General features: G+C 46.6%; 1 protein-coding gene across 2 annotated transcripts in view; it reads left to right on the top strand.

Moving 5' to 3' along the window:
• Window positions 1-6,237: 6,237 nt before the first annotated feature.
• Window positions 6,238-17,350, top strand: part of FAM20B (FAM20B glycosaminoglycan xylosylkinase) — an 81,124-nt gene continuing 70,011 nt past the window's right edge. Inside the window, exons 1-2 of one of the 2 annotated variants that reach the window (XM_068124493.2) lie at window positions 6,238-6,458; window positions 14,373-14,605. In XM_068124493.2, coding sequence (XP_067980594.2) covers window positions 6,329-6,458; window positions 14,373-14,605 — 363 coding nt within the window. In that variant the 5' untranslated portion in view covers window positions 6,238-6,328. Of the gene's footprint in view, window positions 6,459-6,707; window positions 6,889-14,372; window positions 14,606-17,350 lie in introns of those variants that run through there. The other variant, XM_068124494.2, reaches the window with a different exon arrangement.

Here is a 17,350-nt window from a genome sequence, read left to right as displayed (position 1 = left end):
CATAGGAAGGATTGGCCTCCTACCCTATTCAGCGCTGACCGGGCGTGACGTCATACCCCCAGGACCGGTCGGACGGCCAGCTTAACAGGACAAGGGGATTAACCCCCCCCCTTGCTAACGGGAGTGCCGTCCCCCGGATCCGTAACAATATATATGATGAACAAGTCCAGGAGGAGTGGCAGGTTCAGTGGGATAATTGCTGGAAGGGAAGTTGTTACAGTGTACGTCAACAGAATTGGAACTCATACTGATACAAACTTTACAAAGCTTTCCCAAAGAGATCGAGGAGTGATTTTGTGTCAACTGAGACTTGGACATTGTGCATGAAACATATCTACACTGCACAGAATGCGATGTCTTTCCACTGTGTTGTGACTTGTGTGTGACGTAATGTGTGCACAACAGTGGAGACTCTCGTGTATGTAACTAAGGCTGCGGCCTCTTCGTGTTCTTCTTCTTTCTTAATGGCCACAATTATTCCCACGTTCTTGTGGGTGGGGATGTTCGGGGAAAGTTTTTGGCCGAAGTCTTTCACGAACCGGCTGGCCATGCGTTACGTTTGACTTAGTTGTTATGGCAGGAATTTGTTGATAGTGCCAGCGATAGCTCGCCGACTCATCGCGAAAGACACTGTGGGATATTTAACATCCACCAACTAATACCGGCAGACGAAAACCCATTTAAACTGTCACAGACACAGAAAACCATGTTTGGTTTAATTAATATATTTTAGGAGTCGCGGAAGGCGAGAGAACGAGGCCATTTCGTAGGGTTCGAAGCTCGTTTATTCGTACAGAAATCTCCAGCACTCTGAAACGCGAACGGAAGTGATACAGCTTTTATAAAGCCACAACCCTCTTCGGAGGGCGTGGCTCCGACAACCGCGCGTGCGTCACGTCCAACAAACCAAAGGCCCCACAGGCCCGTGCACGTGGATTATGACCAAACATAAGGTAACCGTCACATGCGAATATGTTAACCGTGACATGCGAATAAGTTAACCGCGACATGCGAATAAGGTAACCGCTACATGCGCCCCCCCCAGAATGCACTCCATGGGCATGTACATAGTTCGCAGGCGCGCTCGGCAGTGCCGAGAAGGCGCGAGCAGTGCTCGGCCTCGGTACGCGTGAAAAAACGCTGCCGTGGGGTTGAGCCGACCGAGGGGCTGGTCAAGTCCTCGGGGGAGGCTGCCGAGATTCCTCGCGGGCCTCTCAAGGTTGCTAGTGAAATCGAACCGAGCCGCGGGTGGAACAGAACCGAGCCGCGGGTGGAACAAAGCCGTGCCGCGGGTGGAACAGAGCCGGGCCGCGGGTGGAACAGAGCCGGGCCGCGGGTGGAACAGAGCCGGGCCGCGGGTGGAACAGAGCCGGGCCGTGGGTGGAACAGAGCCGGGCCGTGGGTGGAACAGAGCCGGGCCGCGGGTGGAGCCGAGCCGCAGGTGGAACAGAGCCGGGCCGAGGGTGGAACAGAGCCGGGCCGAGGGTAGGCTGCCGAGGTTCCTCGCAGGCCTCCCAAGGATGCAGAGTCGGAGAAGTAGTTGTAGTGTGTAGTTGCGCGAAGGTGACGAGCAGCAGTGCGCGCGAAGGTAACGAAGCAGCCGTGCCGCCAACGTCAGTGCGCGCGCAAGAGATGAGCAGCAGCGCGCACGCGAAGGTAACGAAGCAGCCGTGCCGCCAACGTCAGTGTGCGCGCAAGAGATGAGCAGCAGTGCCACCCACATCTCGTAACTGCGTTCCTTCGGAGGGTCCTGGAGCAGGCTCGCCCCTCTGGTCGTAGAGGAGGAGCCGAGCGCGGTGCGCGAACCACATGGCCGCTCGTCGTTTCCGAAACTCCGGCAGTTCGATCGAAACTGCGTTCGAAACCGCGCCCGCATCTGTTCGGGAGAAGCCGGGGTCACCAGTTTAGGTGGCTTCCCTGGTCAGGGCACGCTTGCCGTGTTCGTTTGCAGCCCCCGAATCCGTTCGGGGACAGCCGGGGTCACCAGTTTAGGAGTCGCGGAAGGCGAGAGAACGAGGCCATTTCGTAGGGTTCGAAGCTCGTTTATTCGTACAGAAATCTCCAGCACTCTGACACGCAAACGGAAGTGATACAGCTTTTATAAAGCCACAACCCTCTTCGGAGGGCGTGGCTCCGACAACCGCGCGTGCGTCACGTCCAACAAACCAAAGGCCCCACAGGCCTGTGCACGTGGATTATGACCAAACATAAGGTAACCGTCACATGCGAATAAGTTAACCGCGACATGCGAATAAGTTAACCGCGACATGCGAATAAGGTAACCGCTACGATATATTGCTTCACTTAACATTTAATCGTTGTTTTTAAATATATATATTGGGTCTGCCAGAGACCCAAGGCAAATATATATTATATATATATTATATATATATTATTTTTTATTTAAATTTGTTTAAATTTAAAACAAGTTTTGTTTAAATATTTATTTAAATATGTTTAAACCGCAGCGGTGACCCCCCCCCCCCCCCCCCCCCCAGGATTTCCATGTTTTAAACGTTTCCCAGTGTGTACCCTGGATAAGAATAGGTACGCCGTATCCCTGCGTGTCGTAGGAGGCGACTAAGAGGGTTGGCGTCAGGAAGGGCATCCGGCCATAAAAAAAACATTGCCTCAAAAAGAGAACCATGACAATTACAACGACATGTGGGCAGGGTACAGCCCGAAGTGGAGATCGGTTTCTGAGGTTTGGGACATGGAATGTAGGGACAATGACAGGGAGATCAGGAGAAGTGGTGGAAGTATTGGTCAGAAGAAGAGTGGACATATGTTGTGTGCAAGAGACGAGATGGAAGGGAAGTGGTGTGAGAATGGTGAAGGTTAGGCAGGGACAGAAATACAAGTTTGTGTGGCAAGGGTGCCTGGAGGGCGTGAATGGTGTTGGTGTCCTGTTTTCTGAGGAGTTTGTAGACAGTGTGGTGAGTGTGACTAGAGTGAGTGATAGGTTGATGATGGTGAAAATGATGATTGGAAAGCTCTTGGTGAACGTCATCTCGGGATATGCTCCGCAGGTTGGTCGGAGCGATGAAGAGAAGGACAAGTTCTGGTGTGCGATAGAGAAGCTGATGGAAAACGTGAAAGATGAGGAAGTTGTTGTGGTAGGAGGAGACCTAAATGGACATGTGGGAAGGAGTATGGATGGTTTTGACGGAGTTCATGGGGGTTACGGATATGGTGTGAGAAATGGAGAAGGTGAAAGGATTTTGGAGTTTGCTGATGGAGCTGATTTGTTGATTTGTAATACTCAGTTCCAGAAAGAGGATAATAAGCTTGTTACATACACGTCAGGTGGGTCGACGACAACCGTTGACTACCTGATGGTGCGTAGGCGAGATAGGGGGCACCTCCGAGACACAAAGGTGATCCCGGGGGAGGAGGCTGTTTCACAGCACCACTTGGTTGTCTGCGACGTAAGGGTGAAAGGTGCGAGGAGAGCTCGGCGGGTGAAGTACCAACCGAGAATGAAGGTGTGGAGGTTGAAAGAGGTGACAGTAAGGGAGGCATTAAAAGAGAGGCTGAGTAGGGTCGAGGATGATGTGGTTGAGCTTGAAAGTGGTTGGATGTCAATGAAAGCTAGTCTGTTGGGAGCCGTTGGTGAGGTATGTGGATGGACAAAAGGACCACCGAGGCACTCGGAAACATGGTGGTGGGATGATGAAGTTGGAAAGAGGATTGACGAGAAGAGGAAGAAGTTCAAGGAGTGGCAGAAGGCGAAGGGTACGGGAGCAGAAACAGCAGAGCATGAAAGTTATAAGGCAGCCAGGAAGGCTGCAAAGAAAGAGGTAGCAAAGGCGCAGGAGGCATGTGGGAAAATGTTCGGAGAACGCTTGGATTCGGAAGAGGGTCAGAAAGCAGTATTCAGGATTGCAAAGCAGATAGCGAAAGAGAGGTGTGATGTGATGGGGGTGAGCTGCTTGAAGGATGAAGTGGGACAAATCGTTGTCGACCCAGATGGAATTAAAGGAAGATGGAAAAGATATATGGAAATGCTGTTGAATACAGAGAATGAATGGGATGGCAACATAGAGAGTAACCCAGTTTTAGGACCGGCAGAGAAGATAACTGAGAAGGAAGTTGAGGAAGCGATAAAAGCAATGAAGGGTAGAAAAGCGGGAGGGCCGACGGGAGTTGTGGGAGATATGTTGAAGGCAGCAGGAAGTTGGGGTGTGAAGAGAATGACAGAGATCTGTAATCTGGTGGTGAAAGAAGGCCGCATTCCAGTGGATTGGGAACTGAGTACCCTCGTCCCTCTATACAAGGGGAAAGGTGACCCTCTGGAGTGTGGCTCGTACCGAGCGATAAAGTTATTGGACCATGGAATGAAGGTATTGGAAAGGGTGTTGGAGAGGAGGATAAGGAAGAAAGTGAAGATCGACGAAATGCAGTTTGGATTTATGCCAGGAAGAGGAACGACAGACGTGCTTTTCATTGTGAGGCAGTTGCAGGAGAAGTACATGGAGAAGAGGAAGAAGTTGTTTCTTGGGTTTGTTGATCTGGAGAAAGCATTCGATTGGGTTCCACGCAAAGTATTGACATGGGCATTGAGGAAGTTAGGAGTGGAGGAATGGTTGATCAGAGTAGTGATGGCAATGTACAAAATAGCGCGCACAGCTGTAAGGACGAAGGACGGGAACAGTGGTGAGTTTGAGGTGAAGGTGGGAGTGCATCAGGGGTCGGTACTAAGTCCACTACTATTTGTAGCTGTGATGGAGGTGCTGGCTCAGAACGTAAAGGAGGGTTTACCGTGGGAGTTGTTGTATGCAGATGATCTGGTGTTGATTGCGGAAAGTATGGATGGACTGAAGGAAAAGATGAACACGTGGAAGGAATGTATGGAGACAAAAGGTCTGAAGGTGAATATCGGAAAGACGAAGGTGATGGCAAGTGGTAAAGCATGTGGTGAGGTGGAAAGAACTGGGAAGTGGCCCTGTGCTGTGTGTAGGAAGGGTGTCGGAGTGAACTCCATTCAGTGTACAATGTGCGCTGAGTGGGTTCATCAAAAATGTAGTGGTCTGAGAGGGTCATTAACCAGTGTGGCAGCTACATTCAAATGTAAGGTGTGCACAGAGGGAGCTGCAGATGGAGGAAATGTTGAGTTGGATCTTGGAGACGGCGTGAAGCTGGAAGGTGTGAAAACATTTTGCTACCTCGGAGACATGCTGAATGGAGAAGGTGGATCAGACTCGGCAACGGTTGCTCGAGTGAGATGTGCATGGAAGAAGTTTCGGGAATTGAGTGGCGTGCTGATGATGAGGGGAGTGTCGTTGAAGCTGAAGGGAAAGGTGTATGCTGCATGTGTGAGAAGTGTTATGATTTATGGGAGCGAGACATGGGTAATGAACGTAGAGCAGCAACGAAGGTTGGAAAGGGTGGAAATGCGAATGGTTCGACGGATGTGCGGAGTATCGTTGAGAGAGAGGAAGACAAATGATGAATTGCGAAAGATGATGGGAATAGAGCCTGTGATTGATGCTGTGAAGAGGAACAGGTTGAGATGGTTTGGTCATGTGTTGAGGAAGGATGAAAGTGACTGGTTGAGAAGAGTGATGGAAATGAATGTAGAAGGAAGTAGAAGACGGGGAAGACCGAGAAAGACTTGGCTAAAGATGGTGGAAGAAGAAATGCGGGCAAGGGGGTTAACAAGGAGAGATGCAGAAAATAGGGCAAAATGGAGAAGATTGTCATGGGGACCGCAAGGCTAACCCCCGCTCTAGCAGGGAAAATGGCCTTTAAAATGCATGTTGTTGTTGTTTGTATATATATATTTTATTGCGAGGAAGATATTAATGATTTGTAGTGTTTTTTCACGCTCGATTGGCCCCGCCCCCTCCCCTCCCCTCCCCTCCCCGCCCCTCCCAAACAGCGATTTTACCAGCCACGTGACCTCACGTCAACTCGAGAATTTTTTTTTTCTGCAGGTAGTTTTTATAATGATTTTGAATATCAGAGTATTCTTGATGAGGAAAATCTTTATAAAAATTCACTTTCTTACTTTTGTCTGAATGCGAATTGTGTGGCCATTATCCGTTGCGTGCTGAGACAACCTCTCCTTTGAATACGTCACGCAGATGACGTCATGACCATCGCTATTTTTCCGGCGGTATCCGACGGGTTTGATTTTTTATTTTACTAAAACACCTCAAAAATATTAGGATTATAAACTACATTCTACTTTGTTTATTTCTGAAAAATCTGTATAATCGCATCAAAAAAATGTCTGTGTCTATGGAATATGGATATTCAACGTCCATCCGAGATACCGCAGGACGGGAGTAACGCTGTAGCATAACCTAGTGTTTGATTATATTATATGCTTGAGCGCCATCTGCTGAGCAACGCACACTCGCACAGTTGGAGCTACTGTGGAATACAGAAGGCGGACACCATTGGGATGAGGCTCGTCTCCGGCCTCGTCTCGTCCGTGAAACGCACTACGTACGGTACGTAGAACGCTTGATTTGAATAAGGAATCGAGAGTGCGCCTTTTTCACTCAATATTAGGAACCTGGATTGTGTTCTAAGGACGGTCGGCACATTAATACAAACAAATCCCCACAACGACTCTGCTCGTCGGCAAAAATAATGATAAGATTGGTGAAATAAACTCTCAAGTTCAAGTACCGCATCCGCATGGTTTCGGGTTTAGGGGTCGGCCGTCACTTCGTGACGTGTAACTTTGGGGCGTGGCGGTGGCGTACATCGAGCCTCCAAGCTCTGAAGACGCCAATCAATACATTTTCTGAAGAAGAAGCGTCATCCAGTACCGGAAGTAGTTACTGTGTCATTATCTGGCATCTGCTGAACCTGACCGATTTATAGTTTAAAACGTGCTTTTTGGCTGTGAAGCGGTGGTTACACGATCATAATCAGGTAGGTTTCGTTCATTGGAGACGGCGCTTTTAGTTTATTCACGTGTTTCGTGTGGCGCAAACACCAACATCTTTTATTTTCTCCGTTGGGATTCCGAGTTTTCCTTGGCATTTTGATGCACGGCGATATGTGTGTGCGTGCGCGTGTGTGTGTGCGTGCGCATGTGTGTGTGCGCGGCTGTGTTGGTGTGTGTGTGCGTGCGCGTGTGTGTGCGCGGCTGTGTTGGTGTGTGTGTGTGTGTGTGTGTGTGGTGTGTGTGTGTGTATGTATATCTCTGTTTGTGTGTATTTGTTTGTTTGTGTGTGTGTGTGTTGGTGTTGTTTCTTTGTTTGTTTGTATGTATCTCTGTTTGTTTGTTTGTGTGTGTGTGTGTGTATATATCTCTGTTTGTGTGTATCTCTGTTTGTGTGTGTGTATCTCTGTTTGTGTGTGTGTGCGCGTGTACTGTGTCGTGTGTGTGTGTGGGGGTGTACCGTGGGTGTGGGTGTGTGTACCGTGTGTCGTCTGTGTCTGTGCCGCTCCCCAGATGGACGTTAAATTGGGTATCCCATATCCTGGCATAAGTTGACGGACGTTAAAGATACCACGGTGTCCTGTTCAACTGTTTGAATCGTCGAGAAATTTGCCCACAGAATTGAGAAGTCGTTTTTTTTTGCGTCCATGACCCACAAAAAGATCGTTAATGATCGTGTGCTTTGCGGTTGAAAAACCGAGGGACAACCAAATTCAACATCAAAACATATGTTCATTCATAGTCATGTTTTTTGCGAATATTACTTTGACCTGTCAGCTTTCATATTTGATCAACAGGCTCACTACCTGGAAACAAGCCTCGGAATTTGCTGAACCACGATGCCATACCGCCACTTAACGGGCAAAAATTACCTGTTGATTTGACGCCAGGCCCATGATAGTGCAGCAGATAAACACAAAAATTGTGCATTTTATGAGAAAAGCATGAAATTTTTAACATAGTTAGTGCATCCCATAAGGTTTATTTTCAGATGTGGAGGGAAGTCAGATTTAACCTCTGAGAACCGTGAGAGGTCAAATCCAAAATGGCCACCAGTCCACCGAGTCTAATGTTCAAACGCGCTTAATTTTGGAACCAAATAGTGCAGAAAAACATTATAGGTGTCATTTCCAACTAAATTGGGGATGCCCAGAGGTGAATGATGCTTTCAATGAACTCTTAGGCATGCCAAGTGAGGTCAGTGAAGGCTCAATGTTACTGCTGGAGCGATTTGTGGTGCTGATGTACGATAGAACCAGTGAGAGCACAGAAGTGAATGATGCCAGGAAACAGCTCTTCCCACAGAAGTGTAGAACTCTAGAGAACATTCCTCCAACCCAGGCAACACTCAAGCAGCACATCAAGCGCACTTGCTACCAGGCCAACTGTTGTAACCAGGCATTGGTCATGGATCCAGAGATGCCAGACCCACCTGACTGGGGCTGGACAAAGGAGACAACTGGGTGGCAGCCTCTTTGGACCACTCTTCCCGAAGCATCAAAATCGTGCCATGAATTGATCGACTGTGGCTGCAAGAAAGGGTGCACTGGACGCTGCAAGTGTGCCAAAGCTGCATTCAAGTGCACTGCACTGTGCTTCTGTTCTGGAGACTGTTAGATTTAGATCATTACCAATTTTCATCATTGCACTTGATTTAATGTAAGCTTTGGTGGACATACTTGGTTAACTACAGTTATTTTTTCAGAGGTTATTGCATCATTCCTTGCAGTGTAAACACTTTTTTTTTCATCATTTCTGGTCTTTGGGTGTTCTGTACCTATCTCTGTACCTGAAAAAATAAAGTTTTAAAAGTTCAAATGAACTTTTTCCAATAGCAGTTCCAACTGCAGTATCATAAAAATAGATATTTAACGTAATTTGACCTTCACCGTGACCTAAATGCATGTCCTTGAGTTCTGGCGATCTCAAAAGTATCACCAAATGAATGGGCATCCCCAATTTAGTTGGAAATGACACCTACAAGCGCGTTTGAACATTAGACCCGGTGGACTGGTGGCCATTTTGGATTTGACCTCTCATGGTCCTCAGAGGTCAAATCTGACTTCCCTCCACATCTGAAAATAAGCCTTATGGTATATACTAACTATGCTAGAAATTTCATGCTTTTCTCAAAAAATGCACAATTTGTTAAAATATGAGAGCTTATCCGCTGTACTATGAGAGCCACGCTCAGAACTAGTCCAAGTAGTTATCTATTATTATTATTATTATTATTATATTTTTTTTTTTTGTATACAGAGTCGAGGCTCGTGAAAGAGCTAACATTTATCAAACAAACAAATCAAACAAACAAGCAAACAAAGTATATAAAAAGGGGAGCGGTCGACAAGATGGGGAGAGAAGGGGAGGAAGCACACAAACACAACATTTGAGAGCAGGGACATCGGGAGATGTGTGGGAGGGAGAGGGCCTGGGGGGAGGCAGGATAGGTATAAAACGCAAGGACACCAAGGACTTCCAGGAAAGAAGTCAAAAGTCACCTCAAAAAAGTGGATTTGGGGTGAAATTAGCGGGGGTAGAAAAGATCAAGGTTTTGGATTGGGGAAGATAAGAGATGGTGGTGAACCGTTTTAAAGACCTGGAGGGAGGAGTGGGATTGAAGAGAGTGAGGGAGTTTGTTCCAGAGGTGGGAGAAAAGAGGAGTGAAGGTGAGCAGAGAGTCTTGATTTTGGCAGTTTAACCATAAGAGGGTTGTAGGCAGATATTGTGCGACCTGTAGGAATATTTGGGGGACAGAGCCGAGAGAGAGCTGGGGGGGGGGGGGGGGCAAGGCCAGAGAGGAGTCGGTAGAAGACGGAAAGACCACCAACCTGCCTGCGGTGAGTGAGTGAAAGGCCCTCGGAGATCGCGTCATCGCGGGAGATTCCAATGATTCTGAACGCTTTGGTTTCAACAGCGTGAAGACGAGCTAGGTGTGAGGCAGGAGCACCAGCCCAGAGGGGAGAGCAGTACTCCATTGAGCTGCGGATGAAAGCCTTGTATGTGGTGAGGAGCTCAGGTGTGCCAAGGAAGGACTTCGCACGACGGAGGATGCCCAGTCGGCGACTGGCTTTGGAGGCCAGCTTGGAAATGTGGTTTTCCCAGGAAAGATCATGGCAGATAGTGAGACCCAAAAGCTTGAGTGACAGAACTTCTTGGAGAGGATTATTCAGAAAGTAGATGGGAGGGTTGTCCAGTCGGTCTTTTCGGAGAGACATCGTAAGAGTGTGAGATTTGGCAGGATTGAAAGACATGTTCCACTTGTTTGCCCAGTCTGTGATTTTGTCCAGGTCTGCAGAGAGTGAGGAGGCTGCAGACTGCCGATATGAGGGATGAGGAATGGAGTGGCAGAGAGTGGAGTCATCAGCAAAGAGATAGAGAGGATTTTCAAGAGAGTCAGAGAGATCATTGATGAAGACCAGAAAAAGCACAGGGCCCAGAACACTGCCTTGGGGAACTCCAGCCTGAACAGGAAGAGGAGATGAGAGAAACCCATTCAGGGCCACACGTTGACTACGACTAGAGAGGAAGTCCGCCAGCCATGCGTGGAGGTTTCCATGGATACCAAAGGAGGAGAGTTTGGTGAGCAGAGCGGGGTGCCAGACCGTATCGAAGGCACGTGATATGTCGAGGGAGACAGCTCTAATTTCCTGTTTGGCATTGAGGACTATATTACTCGAATGGTAGCAGAGCCTACCTGTCGCTTCGCTTATGGACCAACCATCACCCCAATGAACGAACACATCGGCATCTTTAACGCTCGAATAACCTGTGATGAAACGCAGACACACGTGCCCGTCAATGAGTTGTGCAACTTTGACGTCACTCAAATCGAGGAAGTGGCTCATAAGCACAACAGAAGTGAAAATAGTCCAATTTTAAAACACGATTATCTGGCTTATTGTTCTCTCCAAAACTTATTTATTTTTGTGCTAAGGGTTTCGAGATATCGTCCTTGAAAGCAGGGGTTCTCAACCTATTGCACCTCAAGGCCCACTTGAGTATACAGTGCATTCAGAAAGTATTCAGACCCCTTCACTTTTTTCACATTTTGTTATGTTTCAGCCTAATGCTGAGATGGTTTAAATTCATTTTTTCCCTCATCAATCTACACTCAATACCCCATAATGACAAAGAGAAAACAGGATTTTAGAAAGTTTTGCAAATTTATTAAAAAGAAAAAACTGAAATATCACATTGACAGAAGTATTCATACCCTTAACTCAGTACTTTGTTGAAGCACCTTTGGCAGCGATTACAGCTTCAAGTCTTCTTGGGTATGACGCGACAAGCTTTGCACACCTGGATTTGGGGATTTTTTGCCATTCTTCTCTGCAGATCCTCTCAAGCTCTGTCAGGTTGGATGGGGACCGTCGGTGGACAGCCATTTTCAGGTCTCTCCATAGATGTTCGATTGGGTTCAAGTCAGGGCTCTGGCTGGGCCACTCAAGGACCTTCACAGAGTTGTCCCGAAGCCACTCCTGCGTTGTCTTGGCTGTGTGTTTAGGGTCATTGTCCTGTTGGAAGGTGAACCTTTGGCTCAGTCTGAGGTCCTGAGCGCTCTGTTTCAGGTTTTTATTAAGGATATCTCTGTACTTTGCTCCGTTCATTGTTCTCTCAACCCTGACCAGTTCCCCAGTCCCTGCTGCTGAAAAACACCCCCACAGCATGATGCTGCCACCACCATGCTTCACCTTTGGGATGGTATTGGGCATGTGATGAGCGGTGCCTAGTTTCCTCCAGACATGATGCTTAGAATTGAGGCCAAACAGTTCAATCTTGGTTTCATCAGACCACAGAATCTTGTTTCTCACAGTCTGAGTCTTTTAGGTGCTTTTTTTGCAAACTCCAAGCGGGCTTTCATGTGTCTTTCACTGAGGAGAGGCTTCTGTCTGGCCACTCTGCCATAAAGCCCAGATCGGTGGAGTGTTGCAGTGATGGTTGTCCTTCTGGAAGTTTCTCCCATCTCCACACAGGATCTCTGGAGCTCAGCCAGAGTGACCATCGGGTTCTTGGTCACCTCTCTTACCAAGGCCCTTCTCCCCCGATTGCTCAGTTTGGCCGGGCGGCCAGCTCTAGGAAGAGTCCTGGTTGTTCCAAACTTCTTCCATTTAAGAATTATGGAGGCCACTGTGCTCTTTGGGAACCTTCAATGCAGCAGAAAATTTTTTGTAGGCTTCGCCAGATCTATGCCTCGACACAATCCTGTCTGAGCTCTGCAAGCAGTTCCTTTGACCTCATGGCTTGGTTTTTGCTCTGATATGCATTGTCAGCTGTGAGACCTTATATAGACAGGTGTGTGCCTTTCCAAATCATGTCCAATCAATTGAATTTACCACAGGTGGACTCCAATGAAGGTGTAGAAACATCTCAAAGATGATCAAGAGAAATGGGAGGCACCTGAGCTAAATTTCAATTGTCATAGCAAAGGGTATGAATACTTATGTCAATGTGATATTTCAGTTTTTTATTTGTTAATAAATTTGCAAAACTTTCTAAAATCCTGTTTTCTCTTTGTTATTATGGGGTATTGAGTGTCGATTGATGTGGGAAAAAATGAATTTAAACGATTTCAGCATGAGGCTGCAACATAACAAAATGTGAAAAAAGTGAAGGGGTCTGAATACTTTCTGAATGCAATGTATGTCAAAAAGCTCACGGCCCACATAAGAAATAATGATAACTTTAAAAAACAGCGTGTTCTGAACTTACAGTTATATGGAGCTTTCTGCTGCAATGGATTAAATAAAATATAGTAATAATAATAATAATAATAACTTTATTTGGTTCCCTCTTTAAGACATTTAAGCCTTAAATATAGAGTGCTACTTACGTCAGTGGGATACTTGGGTTTACTTCTGAGAACCAATCAGATCAGTTCAAGCCGATGTGGGATCAGTGAGAAGCTGACTTGCAGAGTAACTTTCAAATTTGCTTTCAGTTTATTCCTGGTATTTGATTTTGTGCCAGTCACAAGTGAAAACCCTGACTCATACAGGTATGTGGTGGTGAAATATAACAGGAACTTGATTTACCGCTCTGACTGAATCCCCTGTCACTGTAAATCCAAACGTAATATATCCGGGGTCGTATTTTCTGACTATGAGTTTCACTGCCTTTTCAGCAACTCCTGAAGTCTCGCCACCATCATGGGTTTTTCTTTTCAGGAAATGGTCCATGTTTGCCAAAATAAAATACAGTAAAAGTAAAATAAAGCAGCTAGTCTTTTCGCGTGAAGATGAGACGCCCGAGACGTTCTCTCTCTTTCTCCATCCACAGAAACAACTTCGATCAACCAAATATGGGTAATGGCGAAACTGCAAATACCGAATCCGCGAATGTCACGGGTGGAAACCCAGACGTCATTTCCTAATCCTCCTTTAAACTCAATCTCTCTATATTTTCATTATAAACAGCGTCATTCCGATCGCAAATTAATACAATAGCATTTATAGAACCTTTTTTTTCACAAGGTAAATTTTATGAACACTCGTGAGGTAAATGAATAACCTGCCTTCTCGGGTTGGTATGATTTCCGCGGACCACGACATTGCACCTTGCGGCCCACTGATGGGTCGGACCCACCGGTTGAGAATCTCTGCTCTAAAACATATCTCTTCAAAAAATTTCATGATTGTGTCCCTTTAAACGGTTGGGCAGAAATGCATCAAACTTGGTAGTTATCATCACCACATAGCAAGTAGGTAGGTACACGAGCAGTATCATTTTTGGGCCCACTCCCTGGGGCCTCAGAGTTAAAAGGTCAAATGCTAAAAAATGTAATTCCGGGCACGTTTTAAAACATTTTTTGGATGAAACTTTGTGCATGGAATCAACATTTGGGGGAGCATGAAACAGAAACCGTTTTTTTTTGGATTTGACACCGGTTCGTACCCAAGAGGTGGGGACTAAGTTTCACAAGGGTGGAAACAGAAAAAAAAAGTTTAGCTCAAAATTTGATATTGGGTCCAACCTGATGGAACTTCATGCCAGCTTTCACCTTTGCTTCTGTTGGGAAGCATGTGGATTTGCGATGGTGCACCATTGACTTCACTCCAGTTTTGCATTTTCATTTCACTTTTCTTGACGCAATACAGTCAGTCACCTTATTGTTCCTACCATTAATCTTTAAAATCAACATGAACATCTGGATTAGAGTATAAATCTTCATGGAGTAACACACAAGTTAAAACAGCTATATATTTGCCCTCTTTTTATACAAATCCAACCTCCACCTCCCGATTTCACAGTGAGTCTCACAAGTAGCTCAGAGCTTTGGCTCTGAGTGAAACCAAGAGTGCAACACAATTAACCTTTTAAAAGTCTATGAAATGATTTAAATTGATAGATTAACTTTTCTCATCACTAAGGACGGATATTTTTGCGAGTTTCGTATATAATGCTACGTGTATTATTTATGTCTAATGCAAGATCGGAATGCATGTAAGTAGTGTTATCCATTTTTTTCAAGGTGCTGTATTATGTGATGTTGCCATGAAGCTGAAACAGCGTGTTGCACTACTACTCCTTTTGCTCGTGGGCCTGTTGATCACAAAACTTCTTGTGCTCGAAAGCTCGAGCTCCACAAACTTCCCAGGTGCAACCCGCAAGGATGTACAAAGTTTTCGGCGTTTTGTCCATTTTGCTACCTCATTAGAGCTACAGGGAGCTACTTTTGCCAGTCCGTTCACATCTCCTTGGGAGGTATGTTGCCACTAAACATACAATGCGTTTGGATTTTTAAATTACACCTTTGGGGGTTAGTCTGAACTCATGTCTATCTTTATTTTCATGGATTAAGCTCTGGTCATCAAAGATTATCTCAAAGCAATTAATTTGTTACAAAAAGGTCAAAAGCGATGAATCGCAAGAGGAAAAAGCCAGGTCAAAATAATTTACTCAAATTAAAAACACTGACTCGACTTCAGTACAGCTTTTTGCAGTTGCTTCTTTACTTCATTATCCTGGTCTGATATATCACACTCTACTACAGAGCATTGGTGCTGCCAAATCAGTTTCTTGGCAAGGGTTATGCTGGGCGGTTTGCCATCCCTCTCGCAGAAGTAGTTCGGGCAAGAATTTGAAATTTGGCTGAGATGCCAGCAATAGCTCACCTGCTCTTCGCGGACAACACTGTAGGATCTTTAAGTTCCACCAACTAATGCAGGCAGACGTCGTCCAGCTCAAGGGCGGCACATACATTGATGAATTCCCCTGTGTGTGAAACACCGGGATGACAGTTTATAGCTGTGTTGGGATTCAAACGCAGGCTAGACAGCTTAGAGGTGTGTGTGTGTGTGTTTCTCTAGGCCATCCTGTCAGTCTAGTTCGTTGCATATTTGCCCCAAACATCAACTGTACATTATATGTGTAGAAATGGGTAGTATCCTAAAACTAGCCTATTTCAGTCCACTGCAAGTCAAAGGCCTCCCTTTTAACTCATGTTTAGAGGTGTTTGGCATACTCACCACACTTGACAATTGTGGGTTGATGATATGCGCAGCCATGGGAATCATGGATATTAATCCTGCTTAGTTATGCAAATATTTTTTTTTGGGAAACTGGAGGCTTTATCTTCTCCACAAGACTGAGGCTCACGGAAGAGCAAAATTAAACTGACAGTCGAAGAGGGAGGGGGTGAGGGGGTTGGGGGCATGAGGCAACATGTGAGCATAAGCAGCGAGGAAATAAATGTACAGGAAAGGAAGAGAGAGAAGGGGAGGAAAAACTGGAATCAGCAATTGAGCCCGTTGTGTTAGGGAGCATTAATGGAGTAACAAAGATCATGGGTCAGCATTTAAAATAATTTCCAAACAACACTGGTCCATGCATTTACTACTCTGAGTAAAAACCACCTTTAGAGGCCATTTTTCCCCGCAAAGCGGGGGTTGGCCTTTTTCGGGGACCGTGGTTGTTGTTGTTTTTTGGTCCCCTTTTTGAAGCAATGTTTTACGGCCGGATGCCCTTCCTGACGCCAACCCTTTTTGTCGCCTTTTTACGACAAGCAGGGAATTACCAGTGAACTGGTACTCAATTAGCCGACCTCGGAAGGATGACAGGCTGAGTCAACCCCCCTGGCGTTAATTCAGCAATCGACTGGGATTCGAACCCAGGATTCTTGGATCCTAAGCTGGCACCCTAGTCGCTAGCCCAACACCAGACTACTCTGAGTGAAAGAGCCTTACTACCGTTTTTTTTTTTTTTGTATTTTTTTTTTTTGTATACTGAATCGAGGCTCGTGAAAGAGCTAACATTTATTTCACAAACAAATCAACCAGACAAACAAAATATACAAAAAGAGGGAGCGGAAGACAAGATGGGGAGAGAAGGGGAAGCACACAACCACAACATTTGAGAGCAGGGAGAAGTGTGGGAGGGAGAGGGCTTGGGGGCAGGACCGTGCTAACATGATAAGAGGTAGCGGTATATTTCCTGATTGAAGCCTTGGTGGGAAGAGTGGGAAATAACGGCCTCTGGAAGACGGTTCCATAGATGCGAGAAGTGAAGAACAAAGGAGTTGAGGTTTGCAGTCACTCTGCTTTTCAGAAATTTAAACTGAATAGGGTTAGAATGCGTGCATCCTGAAGTTGCTGGGGAGGGTTGAAGGACTGAGAGAGGGAACATTGGGAGCAATATTGGATACTAGCGGGGTCACCCGTGGGAATCCCACGGGCATGGATGTGTGTGACATTTCGACATATTGAGTTATATGCTGCACATTCATTTTTACAAAATGGTTACTGGCAAGTCATCAGATCCAGAAATGGTGTGAATTTAGTTATTTCACATAATATGTGACCCCTCACTCCTCTCCACCTGACACTCTCCTGTCTCCACCTGACACTCTCCTGTCTCCACCTGACACTCTCCTCTCTCCACCTAGCACTCCTCTCCTCTCCAAACCCTCACATCCCTCTCCTTTACAATCCCTCACCTCTCCAATCCCTCACACTCCTCTCCTCTCCAATCCTTCACACGCCTCTCCAATCGCGCCTCACACTCCTCTCCAATCGCGCCTCACACTCCTCTCCAATCGCGCCTCACACTCCTCTCCAATCGTGCCTCACACTCCTCTCCAATCGTGCCTCACACTCCTCTCCAATCGTGCCTCACACTCCCCTCCAATCACTCCTCTCCAATCGTGCCTCACACTCCTCTCCAATCACGCCTCACACTCCTCTCCAATCGTGCCTCACACTCCTCTCCAATCGCGCCTCACACTCCTCTCCAATCGCGCCTCACTCGCCTCTCCAATCGGCTTTCCCCGTCTCGTTTCTCTCCTTTTTCTCCCGTCTCGTTCTTTTTCTTGCTCCAAATCGGCCCGTCGGAATCGGAAATCGGCCCGTCTCGCCCGTCGGCCCGTCGGAATCGGAAATCGGCCCGTCTTGCTTTTGTGCTTGTGCGTAAATAAATTGTGTTCATGACACCATTTCTGGTGTTGGGCTAGCG

This window comes from Myxine glutinosa, chromosome 8 (assembly GCF_964187855.1).
Source record: "Myxine glutinosa chromosome 8, kmMyxGlut1.1, whole genome shotgun sequence".
In the NCBI taxonomy this organism is placed as follows: domain Eukaryota; kingdom Metazoa; phylum Chordata; class Myxini; order Myxiniformes; family Myxinidae; genus Myxine; species Myxine glutinosa.
The sequence above is the reverse complement of the archived record's forward strand: the minus strand, read 5'-3'. Positions and strand labels throughout refer to the sequence as shown.